Source organism: Watersipora subatra, chromosome 1 (genome assembly GCF_963576615.1).
Source record: "Watersipora subatra chromosome 1, tzWatSuba1.1, whole genome shotgun sequence".
NCBI classification, from domain to species: Eukaryota; Metazoa; Bryozoa; class Gymnolaemata; order Cheilostomatida; family Watersiporidae; genus Watersipora; species Watersipora subatra.
The window spans coordinates 683,082-699,366 of NC_088708.1; the positions used below are offsets into that span (position 1 = coordinate 683,082).

At 36.6% G+C, this 16,285-nt stretch overlaps 2 protein-coding genes across 4 annotated transcripts in view; one reads left to right on the forward strand and one right to left on the reverse strand.

The window, feature by feature from the left end:
• The window catches only part of LOC137400192 (PP2C-like domain-containing protein CG9801), a 33,866-nt gene extending 32,617 nt beyond the window's left edge, over positions 1 to 1,249 (forward strand). For all 3 annotated transcript variants that reach the window (XM_068086530.1, XM_068086522.1, XM_068086514.1), the window contains one exon: positions 191 to 1,249. In XM_068086530.1, coding sequence (XP_067942631.1) covers positions 191 to 1,039 — 849 coding nt within the window. In that variant the 3' untranslated portion in view covers positions 1,040 to 1,249. The remainder of the gene's footprint in view (positions 1 to 190) is intronic.
• A 205-nt stretch (positions 1,250 to 1,454) lies between these two features.
• LOC137402786 (max-like protein X) lies at positions 1,455 to 15,625 on the reverse strand. Its single transcript, XM_068089296.1, has 7 exons — positions 15,577 to 15,625; positions 8,864 to 8,987; positions 5,429 to 5,626; positions 4,550 to 4,649; positions 2,901 to 2,985; positions 2,413 to 2,529; positions 1,455 to 1,812 (listed from the first exon to the last, which is right to left on the reverse strand). Exons 1-7 carry the CDS (start codon positions 15,577 to 15,579, stop codon positions 1,750 to 1,752), a joined length of 690 nt encoding a protein of 229 aa, XP_067945397.1. The 5' UTR covers positions 15,580 to 15,625; the 3' UTR covers positions 1,455 to 1,749.
• Positions 15,626 to 16,285: the final 660 nt, after the last annotated feature.

Here is a 16,285-nt window from a genome sequence, read left to right on the forward strand (position 1 = left end):
AAGTTGGATACTGACTAGTTGAATATCGACTAGTTGGATACCGGCTAGTTGGATACCGGCTAGTTGGATACCGACTAGCTGTATACTGACTAGTTGAATATCGACAAGTTGAATACCCACTAGTTAGCCTCTTCAATCCATTTTATGAAAGACTTATTTTATCTTTTTAATTTTGTCCTGTTTATTTCAGGAAGTTCTAGATCTCATGAGAAAGGCTTTCGACCTCGCTCACGAACTAATTCTACAACATGGGGCTGGTCTGACAACTCTAGGTATAGCGGCCATATTGCCCATCGAGCACAGTACGCAGTATGCAGTCTGCTCAGTGAATGTAGGTGACAGTCTTGCCTACGTGTTCAGCAAACGCTACGGCATGAATGAGCTGAGTATAGGATCGCATGACATCACCGTGGAAAGAGATATAAAGGATGCGGGTGGAGCTATTGGCCCAGTCAACGGCGAGGAACCTTACCTCACTAATCTGACATTTTGTTTGACTACGTGCGAGCCTGGTGACATAGTGTTCCTAACTACAGATGGAGTGAGTGATAACTATGACCCGGTCGTAACCAAATTAGCCGTGCCAGCATGCGCAGAACCTCTTTTGCAAAGCGTTGACACAAAACCAGCGATGCTGCCGTGTGAGAGACATTTGTTCGCGATGAAAGGCATGGAGAGGGTTATTCATGAGTATGAACTTGAAACACATCTTGACATTTCGTCGAAAGAGCTCTGCTTGGCCCTTACACAACACATCGTCAGCCTAACCTCGCAGAAGCGTCTAGTGATAGAAAACCCAGTCTATTACAATAGACGATACAAGGCAAAGGAACGCAGGAAGATTGAGGATACAATAAGGAATACAATTAGGACATTACCCGGTAAATTAGACCACGCCACAGTTGTTGCGTATGAGGCTGGAGTATATACAGATGAGTCATCACCTAATGAGGCAGCACAAATTCTTGCTGCCAGCATGAGTGCCACAAGCTTTTGTTCCTCACCAAAAAGTCACTTTTCGCACCGTCCAGCAACCTGATATTTTTCACTTTTTTGTAGCTATTATTTTTAATTATTGTACATTTACCCGAGCTCCACAACTTTGCCATAAGTTTGTCTTCCTTTATGAAGATGAAGTAGGCCCTTACAGCATCTGTAGCCTGCAGATAACCAGTTATATAGGGAAGGCAGATATTTCAAAGTATTTCTATCCTACTTTGACTATTCATTCAAATAAATTTCATTCAAATAAATTTCATTCCACTAACTTAAACTAATTCTCTACGCAGTTAGCTCCTTACGTATGAGTATCGTACGAAGCCATCGGCTAGTAAATCTACATGAGTTGGTAGGTAGCCAATATAAAGTTCATGGTTAACACAACAGCAACACAAATTTAAAGGCATTAATCTCTTTTCTGTCAGTTGTGCATTGTGAATGGATTCACATATCTAAATGGACAATGGTCATTTCCAGCAGTCTGCTGGACACAAGTTAATTTGTATTTGTCACAAAATAAAAAAAGTATAAAAATATATGTGAAGAATTTATTTGACTCGAGGACTTTATGGATATGGAGTTTAAATGCATGAATCGGGTGCTGACATTGCTATACTGGATGAGCCAGGACTTGTCAGCATATTGTATAGAGACAAAAAATATTGATTAGATATTAGTAGAATTAGGCTTATTCGACGTCTATGGTGACAGGAGACTAGACAGAAGTTGCACAAAGTATACATAGAATTCTCATTGAGTTCTGTAGTCTATGGTTGCATGGTGAAGGGAAGCACGGGCAATCTTTGACAGAATCTACAAACCATCCATGACACTATCAGTTGAAGAATTACATACACATAGAAATATGAATAAACTTTCCAACATAAGATTACCTAATCGTAATTGGTTTCCTTAAGAGCTGATCATCAGATCAAACTCCAATGCATAATGTTCTCTCTTCGACAGCAACTCAACAGTGGACTCACTATTAATGGCAGCGCAGTTTGCCTTTACTAATAGCCATCTCTCCTTGCTGAAGTGAACAGTGAACTTGTTAGCACCCTCCCCATAAACACACAAAAGCCTTGCGGTGGTATGATACAAAGGTTTTTTACCCAGCTGAGGCTGATGTTGGCAACGCCCTAAAGAACTTGTTTAAACTGGTGTGTTTGTTGTACGGGGACAGAGGTTAATGAGCGTGTTGTAAGGGGACAGAGGTTAATGAGCAGAATATTTACAGCGTGGACCTACCAAATATAGCCCTAACAGTAAAGGTTCAATCAACAACAATGTGAAACCAAATAGGAGTTGCCTTCACGTGACAACTCTAAGATATGCCAATGATAGATATGCCTACTGCATAACCCAGTATGGGCATAAACAACAGATAATGACTGATAACAGATAACATACTTGGGGCTTGCAAAATTCCTCAAGCCAGTTGAATGCACTAGCTGACAACTCGGCAAAATTAGAGACGGATATGGAGCTGTTAAATGAGAGGAAAAGGTTGTCCATCATCTGCTGGAACTACAAAACAATACAACTAACATAACATACCACAGCAAAACTCAGAATGGCATTGGCAGAGGTTTGCTACTGTATCACAATTTCATACCTTGATAAGGATATAAGAATCACAAGGAAGACCTTCCAAACTTTGACAGATTTTAGTAGGTATAGTAAATACATGTAGGTTGTAATAGGTATAGTAAGTAGGTTGTAGTAGGTATAGTAAATAGGTTGTAGTAGGTATAGTAAGTAGGTTGTAGTAGGTATAGTAAATAGGTTGTAGTAGGTATAGTAAGTAGGTTGTAGTAGGTATGGTAAGTGAGTTGTATGTAGTAAGTACAAAAAAGTAGATCATAAGTCAGGGTTGAGTAGCATAGCAAGAAACGTACAACTCTGAACTTCAGTTCATCTGGAAGCTGATCCTCACGAATCGGGTCTGAGGTTTCATGCATCTTGACAATGTGCTGATAATTTCTGTAAAAGTAGTTCAGACCATTTATTTCCTTTTACAAGTATTTGAGAAAACAAAAGCTAAAGAGGAAGCCCTACTAACAGCAGTTTGCCACTGCTAACTGTAATATACAAGCGGGAATTACAGCAAGTTTTTTTTAGCAGTTTAGACAATGTTGAGTTGTTTTGCTTTTGGCAGTTGATTATTGCATTGAAGAAATGGTTTTCTGGCTGCGCATAATAAATGGGTTATATGTGTGTTTGCTCCACATTAAAACACCAACAGCTATATGTCATGATGTACTTCAAATGATTCATAGCTTACCACTAAAATGTTACAAAATAACCTAAAAATAAATGTATGACCATCTACAAAAATTATCAAGAATTACAAAACATCTTAAAACATGCCTTCCTGATATTTATTACTATGTCTAACATGACTACAGTTTCAAAACTAAGGTAATCAGCATCTGAATTAAAGCCCGGAGTGAGCTCTTCAAGCTCACTCCGGGTTTTAATTGAGCTCGGGGTGAGCGCGATGAGCTCTTCGATTGGTGTGATTGAGATTCATCTCAATCACACCAATTGAAGCTCGGAGAGCTCATCCATGGCAGTGAAGATTACAGCTACATGAAGGTCATCTAGGGAGCTGAGCACACTATGATAAAACAAGTTATTGTTGAAGGTACAACCTTATGACGCGCAAGCATTTTATCAAATACTGGTTAGATTATCAGACCTAGGCCCATTTGATGAACATGCACAATGGTGAGGTTAGTGCAACTCTGCTATGAATCAGGAGTGGCTAAACAAGCAACTGCAATACAGTGTGAAACCAATATCTTAAAACACTTTACATCAGGTTTTACCTGCAGCTCTCATTCAAGTCTCACCACCATCTATACTTATAATTACCTATATCTATATCATCTATACCTATACACACCTAACTCAGCTCTTGTTATATAACATATTTGTGTATTCCATTATTTTGGCCAGAAAATATCTTGTATACCTTAAGAATCTGTATACTTTGCACATTTAGAGCAACCCGAAACCCTTACTAGCCTATATCTATAATAATATCCCTTATAACTAAAGGCAATAGTCTGGAGAAGGAGGGAAGACTCCAGCACACTATAATAATATCCCTTATAACTAAAGGCAATAGTCTGGAGAAGGAGGGAAGACTCCAGCACACTATAATAATATCCCTTATAACTAGAGGCAATAGTCTGGAGAAGGAGGGAAGACTTCAGCACACTATAATAATATCCCTTATAACTAAAGGCAATAGTCTGGAGAAGGAGGGAAGACTCCAGCACACTATAATAATATCCCTTATAACTAAAGGTAATAGTCTGGAGAAGGAGGGAAGACTCCAGCACACTATAATAATATCCCTTATAACTAAAGGTAATAGTCTGGAGAAGGAGGGAAGACTCCAGCACACTATAATAATATCCCTTATAACTAAAGGTAATAGTCTGGAGAAGGAGGGAAGACTCCAGCACACTATAATAATATCCCTTATAACTAGAAGTAATAGCATAGAGAAGAGAGCTGGGAAGATTTCAGCGCATACGCTTTCATGATCTTCAGGGCCATCACACTCTTCCTTAGCTTATCCAGGTTCTCTTCTTGTTTATGTTTCTGCTGCAGTGAGAACTGGAGATAGTCAATGGCTGTAGAGAAATAAATACAAATTGGTCACAAGGTTCGCATACACATTGTAACAATTGCGCCGCTGGTAGGTTTTCTTAATATGCCGGAGTGAAAGGGCACTCGCTACAGAAAGTTCCTGCTATTTTTATTTAAGTTATTATTTAGCAATTTTGTGCTTGAAACGAACACAATAATATACAACAGAAATTTATGAAAAGTCGTAAAACTTATCACAATGTAACAAAATATTTTCATAATATTTCTAACGAAAAGCGAATGCCAAAGAAATGTATCAGCGAATAGTCATGATTATATATTAAACAGAATAGATTTCTAGCAAAAGGTGTCATTTTAAAATAGATTTACTTTTAATAGAACAGTTTTATTGTTGTATTATAACAATACTGTGCAATAGAATAACACAAAAATAAAGACATCGAATTTTGACTCACCTACTGGACTAAAATTAGAATTAGTTCAATTTCAATTTTATTGGAACAATTTTATTCCAACACCACTGGAACCAGTGTTAACAATGTTAATTCGAACATTAACCTGATAGTGATGGAATCAGTGTTAGCTATGTTCATCCTACCATCCTACTACTAATCACAAAACTATTACACAGTTTAGCATGAAACGTTATTATAAAGTATAGCCTGAGAGTCACATACATGTAGAATATAGTTTTAGTAATTTGCTAATGTTGTGAATAGGCACAGAAACTAGAGGAAATTTTGGCAAAACTCACTGTTTGCCAGCACCTCTCAACAAATACATACTAATGCTAGAAGCTTACATTTTTGTAAAATTGTGGCTTTGCTAAGTTTGCTAGAACCGATGCTGTCCGCTTGCTGACACGTTGGGACAACTCGTTGAAGCTCTTCATAGCCTTTCTTTATCGCGTCGCGCCTCTTCTGCTCTGCAAATGTGTGTGCCTCTCGTCGGCGGTCCTTGTAACTGACAGTTGATCTCGTGTCACTGTCATCATCATCATCTACATTCATCATACAATCTTCCGTTAGAATAATAATAATCAAGCGAGTTACAAAAATGTGTTTAAAATTAAATACAATACGTATTTACTAAATCTCTAGTAATAGGAGAAGCTACATTTTTTTTAAATGACTACACACAACAGGGTAATTTTGTTGGGAGTAATAGCATCCCATGAAAACCTCTACACTGTCAGTAGTTTCTGAAACTTAATCTTTTAGTCACATAGGTTACATTCTCTTCAAGGATGTTTTTGTAAAACTTGCTTTCATTTCCAATTTAGAAACCAATGCCATGAAGATAGATTTGCTTTGAATAGCAGGGTTTTATTTGTATATGTTTAAAGTCTTTAGCAAACTTTAGCTTTAATTGTTTTGCATGGGCTAACAATTGAATTATGGGTAACAATTGAATTATGGGTAACAATTGAATTATGGTCTATCAATTTTAACAGTGCCTAAAACTGTAGTAAAGAGTTTTCTCAAACTAAGTTATGCTAATATAAAAATTTAAACAAGTTTTTCTACAGGTAAATAATCGTAATTTGGTTTTGTGATTATCTGCAGTATAATTTTGAGATAGTAACCACATTTTCAAGAAAAACTAAAACTTCTCATGTAATACTCTTCCAATATAAATATTGGAAGATATTAGAAATAAATAACATATATATGCATGTATCTATAAACAGTAGGCGCTCCTACAACGTAAAGAATCCGTTCAAGGAACATTTGCGTTATGTGGAATTTACATGATAAGAACAGTAAAATATCTGTTAATGGCCTAATCCATTACGAGATCTTTCCAAACTCAACCCTTTGGCCATGCAAAAAGGAAAAACTTGACTTAACTCTTGTAATTTGTGGGCTGTACCGTAACAGCCTACGGTATTATTGGGCTGCTGTTATTATTGCAGTATTATTTGTTTGTATCAACAACTTTTCTTTTTATGATCAATCTCACTGGTTTTATAGACCATGATTGCGGTAATTTTACAACAAGTTGATGGGGACTGCACATTTTCGACTTTCATTTACAACGATTCGCTTATTTTTTCTAGACAACAAAGTCTATTCTGCAAAGCAAAACTAATAGCAAATATTTTGTATGTCAACAACAAGGCAAAACAACAAAATATTTTTACTATAAAAACCAGTTTTACCTGTTCGTCATCTATCTGTATCCAGGGGTCAAGGTTAGAATAAAAGAGAAGTTTTAACAATATTCCAACTCGTGACATTAAGATTGGTAAACTAGCGCTGTAAGACCTGCGCCAATCGATCACCTTTGTATTTATGAACAATTACGCAGCTATCCTATTATCCTTTTTGTCATCCCATTTAACGACTAGAATGTCGCGAGTTATATATAATAGATATAATGTTATATGGAACAGCGCTTTTTTCCAAAAGTGCGGCAAAATAATCTAACATTCAAATCAAATGTGAAAACTTGTCCGATCTGACGCTTTACATTATATGGAACTTTTTACGTAGTACGAAGCAAAAACTTCACACATTTTTTTACGTTATCTGAAATTTATGCTATCTGGAATTTACGTTATAGGAGAAATACGTTATAGGAGAAATACGTTATAGGAGAAATACGTTATAGGAGAAATACGTTATAGGAGAAATACGTTATAGGAGAAATACGTTATAGGAGAAATACGTTATAGGAGAAATACGTTATAGGAGAAATACGTTATAGGAGAAATACGTTATAGGAGAAATACGTTATAGGAGAAATACGTTATAGGAGCGTCTACTGTATATAAATCTCAAAGTTTTTCTGTCTGTCTGTCTGTCCAGTTATAGCAATAAGGTTTTAACAATGAAAAATCACCTTCGTACTGAATTTGAACTCACGACAATCTATTAGTCTCGCAAATCTGCTAACAATCGTGCATAACCACATGACTAAGCGGTGCTTATAAAACCCATCGCTCTCACCATATACTGTACATCCCTTTTGCGATTGCACACGCTGAGTTATTAATTAACATAGGGCACTCTCGGGTTACGCTGCCCTGTTCTAAGATTTTTTTTTCGCCTTACGATGCATGGAGCATAATGGTTTTTCGTCGCAGCCATATGACAACGAAACTTTTTAGACTGTTTTTCTGCCATACGACACAAACAAAGCAGCGTTATTCGTTATAAGTTATAGCAAATAAGAAACCAAAAACAGGTAAGTATTACAATTTTAGCCTATAACAAAGTTGAAGTTTAGTAAAATACATACTAAAACTCAGTTTTAGGTATGTGTTTAGTAAGCTAAATTCATTTAAGTTAAAAAGTCAACATTTTTGTTATATGTCTGTCTCAAAGGTAAAAACTCCCCACGGTACGTACTGCACGTAGTACATTGTTATGTTACATTTTCTTGCAGATCATAACCACTAAAGTTACTGTAGTTAACTATAGTTACTTAAGTTAAGATATTGTTTTGTCACTAATTTTTAATATGTACAGAACATAAATAAAATTTTGAGGATTTTTACCAGGGGACATTTGCATTAGATAATTACTATGGGTTTCTATACCACTCTATACAACATTCTCGCTAATTGAACCTCGCAAAAAGCCGGAAATAGAAGTTCACGAAAATGCAAAAAAGCATTATGTTTCATAGAGTTAATAGAACTCATAGAGTTCCCAATAATACGTCATTGAGCATGTGCATACGTTATACAGTATATGATAGTGCCTTTATGATAAATGTCATTTAGCGACTTTAGCATGTGCATACGTTATGCGGTATATGATAATCTGTTTGATCAGTATGCCTTGCGTAGCTCAGTGGTATAGCTGGTGGTTAAAAAAACTTGCGGACGCAATCTCCGTGAGTTCAAATTCATCCGGACGCGAAATTTTAATTCCAAGATTTTAATAGCTATAGCTGGACATACTTAAGGACAGATGATAGAAAACAGACGACAAACTTTGAGAAATATATATATAGACTGAGAGAGTTAGTAAAGCATGTTGTATTCTTATCTCTTATCTTATCTTATCTTATATGTGTAAATGTTTAATTGACTTTAATGCAAAAGAATAATTAATGAACCTTAATTAATTACTTGATTAATTAATGACCTTGGCCTAGTTGCCAGCAGGAGTTCACTGTAAAAACACAAGCGCATTAAGTCTTCCTTTTCAATTCTTCACGTCAAAAGTGATTAACTCTGTCTAGTCCAAAAGGAAAAATCGTCCATAAAAAGGTAGAATAGCCTTACTGTCACTGTTGTGCACGGAAGAAGGTGGAGAGCTGAAGTGGCTATAAAAAGAGTTCGTGGCACCCACTCTAAAACCGCTTTTGCTCTCATCCTCTGCATTTGTCTTAAACATGTTGAATTCTGACTAAAATTAGTAAAAGTCATTTAGCAAAGACAAGCAATAAAGACTAACAAAATCTTTCGCATAGATGGTCTGTAGCCCCTATGGGCAAAACATCAACCTTGCTGCCTCAACAATGGTGCAACAGAGCGTGGCATATTTTTCAGAAACACTATTTTCTAGAGGTTCTTTAATTTTGGTAACAATTTGTTAAATGAAGTCTTTTGACAAAGCTACACTTCAAATTTTATTTCTGTCATTTTCTACGTGAATTTGGCAGGTGCAAAATTGAATAAGGAAGGGTATTATTGAAGTGACTAGGAACTCGACATATTCCAGCAACAGTACTATTTATTGTATAAAAGCAGTTTTATATTTTGCTTGTTGATATATTTGGAGTTGTTCACTCATGCATACAATTTTTCATGTCATATATCACATAATGCTTGGAATAACATTGCGCAGTCTCTCATGACCAGAGGCGTTGTTTAGAAATAAAGTGCGTCCGGTTAAAAAACAATCACAGCAAAACTACATCATTGAAGTGGCATGGAACCCTACAGGTAACAGTACTACTTAAGTAACACGGAACCCATGTTACTTGTAATGTGAAGTTTAATGTTACTTTACATGTTACATGTAAAGGTAGCATGTAACAGTACTGGTAAAGAGACATGAAACACAAAGCTCAGCAGTTTACTACCACTGAAATGACATGGAACTTTAAAGGTTGACTTGCAACAAAATTCACATTACAGTTATTTGGTATCAAAAGATTCACCATGTCTTACTCTGCTGTGTTGGAGGTGCAAAAATATGTGGAAATGTGATTAAAAGCTCTTAAAAGCTCAAAAACGAACAGTTAATTGCTGCTATCACGAGACTGCCATAGACTAGAATCTCTTTCCAAAACGGCTCAAATGTGATGTAGTTGTACAAGATGGCTTCTGTTTACACTTTCACGCAACCTCGTTCGTCAAAATATTTTCACAAATATACTTCATGCATTCAATAAAACCATGTCTATTGTTCTTACGCATCTATTTCATCGTCATTGTAATGCTGTCACTTACAGAACTGATATCTTATATAACCTACCGTGAAAATTCGTTTAATTTTTTAACCTTAGCTCGAAGGAGTACATATCGTTGTCTGATAAACATGACGAGCTGTTGGTCACCTGTGATAATAGAAAAATGCTGCAGCAATTATTCGCGAAGTATGGGTCACATGATCAGATTACGACTAGCCGATTAGACCTAGCCGAAACAAAACTGTAAAGTAGCGAGCATCTATACCTATTTGATACGGGGTCTTCGGTAAACCTGAAGTGTTTGTCATAAACTAGTGCTCCGTTTTATATTGAGCCTTTTATTGGCCTTTCAATTTACGTGAGAACATCATGTGACAAAACAATAACCAAATGTAATGACTACGCCAGAGAAATAAACTGATTCCAATCTACGGCGGTTTTGTGATGGTTGCGATCAACTGTTCATTTTTGAGCTTTTAAGAGCTTCTAATTACATTTCCACATATTTTGCACCTACAACACAGCAGAGTAAGACATGGTGAATTTTTTGATACCAAATAACTGTAATGTGAATTTTGTTGCAAGTCAAATTTTAAGAATAATGATTTTTGGTCCTTACATATAGGCACGCAGGTGTAGGTGATGTGATATGAAGGAGTCATGAAGTGTTGGCACAAGTGAGTGGTTGATGCAGGTGCAAGAGTTGCTTTGCAAAGCAAAATGGTAATGAAGAGAGTTAAGTGATGAGGGAAATGGTAGCAATCATTTGCTAGGCACTGAAATCATAATGGTAGTGAAAATAGAATTATTGGCAGAAGCTTTGAATTTTCCAACTCAAGAAAAACTATGCGGAAAATTAATGATGAAGCCTGAAAATGGTGTAGTGTTTGAAGGTTAATAATAAGTATATTGAACTTATGTTTAATACTGCAGCAGAAGTTTCAACAGTATCTGAAACAATACTGAAGATTGGAGTTGCAAATAGGGAAGCCATTGAGGGCTTTAAAAAATGTTGATGGTAGAGGGGGTAGTGAAGACGAGAGTGAGCCATTCAGCAGTTTACAGCTGAAATGCAGCTAAGCAGAGTGCAATGATGTGTTGAAAAGGCGGTCCATATAGAAAATCCAAACAGAAGTTAAGAGTAGCGCAACAAGAAGAGGTAGGTAACTCAGATGAGCGAGATGAATAAAAAAAGGCTAGTGTCTGAGGAGATTTTCGTGAAGCAACTTTAGGCCAGTTGCGTCGCAAATTGAATTGCTTGACAAATCTGGTCTCACAGAAAATGAAAAAAGGCATCGTATGATGGGAATTGATGAACCTCGGGCTGCATTGGTATCTGATGCAACAGACGCTGCAAAGAGTTAGAAAAGTTGGAAGACGTCTTAGAGATTAGTGCATAGTGAATATATATTGTTGCGAGAAAAGTGAAACAAGATTTTTTTGGGTCTTTAGAACTCATCAACCAACAAGTAACTCCGATTAATCTGGTTGCCACACACCATTATTGTGTCAACAGGTGGCAGAGAATGGTAGTTTACCACTTTTAACATTTTTTTCCTGTAATTAGTAATTCCGTGGCCTATAGCCCTTTTAGTTGATGAGCTGCAAATAACTAGCTATTAAAAAGGGAGTAGAAATACAAAAATCTACTTTTTCTTACGGAGTGAGCAATGCGCCAAATCAGCTAATCATAACTGTACTCAAATCTAGGTCATTTTTAATGCAGTGGATATTTGCTTGTATCGATAGCAATTAGGTCTTTAGTTTGTTTCCGGTATCGTTCAGTTAGAGGCTGTCGTTAACGTTGGTAGTAGCAGTGAAAGATTTATATCTCTACATAAACTGATTTTCATAGCTAACTATCGTGATTGCATAATTCATTACAATCAGATATTACATCTTAATAACCTAATACGCTTTATGAAAAAAAGCAGCTAATTGGACATTTTTGTGGAGCACTACTTACAAAGAGTCTGCGAGGTTCATTGCAACCAATTAAAATCATCGCAACAACCCACATTGTTGACTCATCCAAATACGGAATGCTGGAAGAGGTTTGCTAGCGAGCCAAAATATCAATCAAAGTGCTTCTCAAACTGTAAAGAATCTCACACCGGCTGAAGAAACCATTGTGAGAAAATAGCAAACCCATTTACTCCATCCTTCTATGAATAATCAAATGATTAATCAATCAGGTAATAAATGCATTATTTTATTGAAAATTCTGCATTCTTTTACCAGATCATTTATCTGCCATAACCATGTACTTCTTTGTTAGAGGGCATGTACTGTAGTCAACTGCATGATTTTAATATAATTATAATCACTCAATTAGGCCACTTGGAACAGCTCAGTTAGAGAACAACCCAACCGTGATATCACTACCACAAAGGAGCTTTGTGGCGAAGGAAGTCCACTACTACCACTCTTGTAAAAAGAACCACTGTCGCATAGTGCATACGCAAACTGTTTCTACCACAATTGAAATCAGTAAGTTGACCTAACAATATTCTATAAAGTGCATAGAGCAAAATTGAATCTTTCAAGAACCTTTTTCACTATAAAAAGTGCTGTCTCATGTCTTGTTCTTGATGGAAAAAAAATATATATATGAAGTTTATTTTGTCTGTTTTATTCAAATATGATAATGAGTTTTATAACTAATCCATTAACCTTTTAAATGATTGTATATTTATATTTTTATTGATAGGTTGCCAGACAAGGACCGCCAAATAGATATGAATGATACTACTTGTATGATAAAGACAATGGGTAAAGATAGCAGTGATAAGGGTGATAATGAGAAGATCAATCTTATTACTGACATCTGTCTGAAAACGTTCTATAAGCAAAACAAATAGCATGTCCTGCTTAACATTTTGAATCAAACAAAATGGGCCAAAAGTTTGTTGTAGATACAATTTAGTGTCAAATAGGTGCCATGATGGTTGTTTGTTATGAATAAAATGCATCAATAATAATGGAATTAAATGATGGTGAAGATAAAAAAGGGGTTACCAAAAATGCTCAGTCTTCATCATATGCAATCAGCTGCGATCATTGGTCATGGGCAAGCAGCAAATGTAGTGAGTAGTCATGACCGTATCTAGAATATCATACAACTATCCTATTTGTCTGACCATCAATTTCAGGTGTTCCCTTGAACTCCCATTCACTTACTAACATCTGCTGTTTGCTCTCGAGTCTTTCACTTGAAGAAATTTGCTGAATCACAAATAGTTTTTTTATGTGTGGTTTTCTTTGATACACTCTTACCGTATACTTTGTGAAGGTTTCAATAGTACAGTGTATTGTGTGTGTATTATAGTGTATTGTTGTGTAATCCATTCAATGCTGCTCAAACGACTCATTGGCTAATGCATTTCAGACAGAATTTTGAAACTTGTGTTTGAAAGAGGTTTTTCTAGTTGTGAGATCTGACTGGATGACCAAAGGAACTTGGCGGGTAATGAGACTGCAACAGGGTTCATGAGACAACTGTAGTTGCAGATATATGGACCAAGTAGGTAACACTTAACAACACTGTGCAACAATACCTAATCAAAAGCAGACAGTAGTTTGATGTATAGTTTATTACCTATATGCATGATATGGAATCATATGAAATTATAATCTACATCATTGATCCATTGGATTGCAGTACGCTCCAACTAACAATAAGCCACCTCGTTTTTGCAGATTAGTGATCGAGTGGAGTGTATGCAGAATTTTCAATGAATCAATGCATTTACTTTTAGATTGATTTATCATTTGATTATTTATTAAAGGATGAAACAGATGAACAAGTTTGCTGATTTATCAACATAATTTCTTCGGATTTGAGATTCCTTTCAGCTTGGGAAGTTTTTTGATATTTTGACTCATGAGTAAATGTGACCAAGCATTCAGTATAGTCTGTACAAGAGACAAGCAGTTTGAGTCGTTAAGGGGGCTTTAACTATTTTCCAATGGACCTCTCAGGCTCTTTGTAGATACAGTACTGCTCAATACTTCATAACGTTCTACTACCGGCTTATTTCCATTAGCAAAGCTTATCAGCTCGCTAGGATGTAGTACTGTATTGTAATGAATTATGCAATCCAAGATAGCTAGCAGTGGGAATCAACTTAAGTAGAGATATTAAATCTTTACTGCTACTACCAATGATAATGCCAGTTTCTAACCGAATGATACCTGAAACAGACTAAGTACCTAATTGCTATCGTTGGCCTTAAATAGCCACCGTTTTAAAAATCTAGATATTTGTAGAGCTGATTGGCTAATTTGTTTAGGTTTTTGTTTATGTATTTCTACTCACCCTTTAAATGGCTAATTATCGCTGCTCAACAATAGTTTCACCGGTAGGTGTCATTAAAAAGGTGAAGAAGGCTCTGGTCTACCTATTAAACCTAAGATCCATTATAGCCTACCCCATGGTCCTGCCTCCTTTGTAAAAATGTGACTCAAAAATGTCCCGTGGCAACCAGACTATATCCCATTGTCAGTGGGTTATAGGAGATGCTTGAACCGTTGCAAATATTACTCTTTCTGCTGATGATAAAAGCATTCAATACTTATGTAAAAATATGAAGTTAAAATTGAGTTGTCCGTACTCCAAAGCAACACATACATCAGCTCGACACTCAAACAAGAGTCATAACAGTTTATAGGTAAATAGGCCCAGCAGTTGAAATAGTGAAGGAGAATAAGGCTTCACAGGTAGGAGAAAGAGTCTGAGTAAGCAGAGGGGTAAGAGAGCCTCCACAGACAGGGAAAGACCCTCAGCAGGCAGAGGTTAAAGAGGCTGCGATGTTGAAACTGTCTTTTTACAAATGTCTTCATTAGCCTGAGAAACAGTGTTCAGGCACTCAGGTTCCGTTCTTTATGTTGTCGAGTGTTGGTATTTGAGTGGACTCATCTTAAGTACGTCATGTGAGGTTATTGGAAATGATGACTAACTCCAGTTATTTTGGTAATGTCTGATAGAGATCTAACTTGTTTTGGTAGTTTTCTGGCACGCCAATTGATGTCTCTTTCCTCATGGGTTGCTTCTATTGAAGGATTCCTATCAACTTGTGGATGGGTGTATGATGACTGTTTTCCTGGTGGTTCTCTGATGTACCAGGTGTTTTTTCGTTGTAACATTGAATATATATGCGGTAACTTAGGTGCTGTTTCCATCTGGCATCTGTATTTGCTAATATTCCCATATAACAAAATCTTACGAAAACTCTTAAGAGCGAAAGGTAGGGTTCACTGAGATTCTTTAAGTCTACGTAAAATAGAATCCCAAGGCCTCGTACCGGACAAGGAAGAGGGATCATCAATACTGGGAAAAAGAAAAACTACAATAGTTTTGTACTACAATAGTTATGAAGCATACCATCTCACGTCTCTGGAAGTTCTAGGCAAAAAAACTGAAAGTAAGATGGTTTACTTATTTGCTGGTTTAACTCTCAAGTCCACACCTCACGCTATCGATTTTAAAAGCAGTAATTTAGTAGCAAATTATGGAAACCTTTAAATTTCTGCTTAATCGAATGAATACACCACAAGCTGTAGCGTGTGAAGAATATTTACCATTGCGATGCGACCTTTTCGCACTCGCACGCCTTTAGAGCGTGGTCTTCGCGAAATAGGCTGTGAGCCAAAAATCCAACCATTTTGCGATGAACTGTTTCTAGGTTCATAGGTTCACTCTAGTAGTACAGTACGCGGTGTCGAACACCATAATATACAATGACATGTATATACAGTACATACTGTATAACACTCTATGCAGTACATTGCCCTTGAGATGTTGGGCGACAGCGGAATCACTTGTTGACAATGCGTCAACATAACAATAAAGATAGGTTCAATGTGAGAACACGACGAAGCTTACTCGCTACTATTAGGCGTGTCAAAACTTATAAAGAAAAGACAACTCTAACATCAGAGCTCACGTTTCCTATTTGCTCAAGCTAACAAAGTGCGCTGAACCCAACTCTTTCTACGATGCAGTCTGTTGGGTTCAACAGGAGGTCATTGAAAGCAACTCCTTATAGTCTACTAAAACCAACAGTATGCGGTGCGCATGATGTTTCTTGTCATACAACCTGCAGGGTCCAGTAGGACAGTGTTTTGCTGAAGCCAACACTAACACCCAATACTTTTAGTGATGTAATTCGCTAGACTGCATAGGAGAGAGCTGGAACCAATTTGTTATACTTTGCTTGATCACACAGAAGTGAATTCAATTTTTTGCTAAAACATTATCTTTATCCGAAGGCGACGATTTTTAAATCGA

Bases quoted from the DNA above. Each gene is read 5' to 3' on its own strand.
- LOC137402786 (XM_068089296.1), bottom strand. The intron at 4,650-5,428 runs GTAAGCTTCTAG...ATTTCTCTACAG, and splicing joins AGCCACAATTTTACAAAAAT to CCATTGACTATCTCCAGTTC. The intron at 1,813-2,412 runs GTATGTTATCTG...GATGGTTTGTAG, and splicing joins AGGAATTTTGCAAGCCCCAA to ATTCTGTCAAAGATTGCCCG.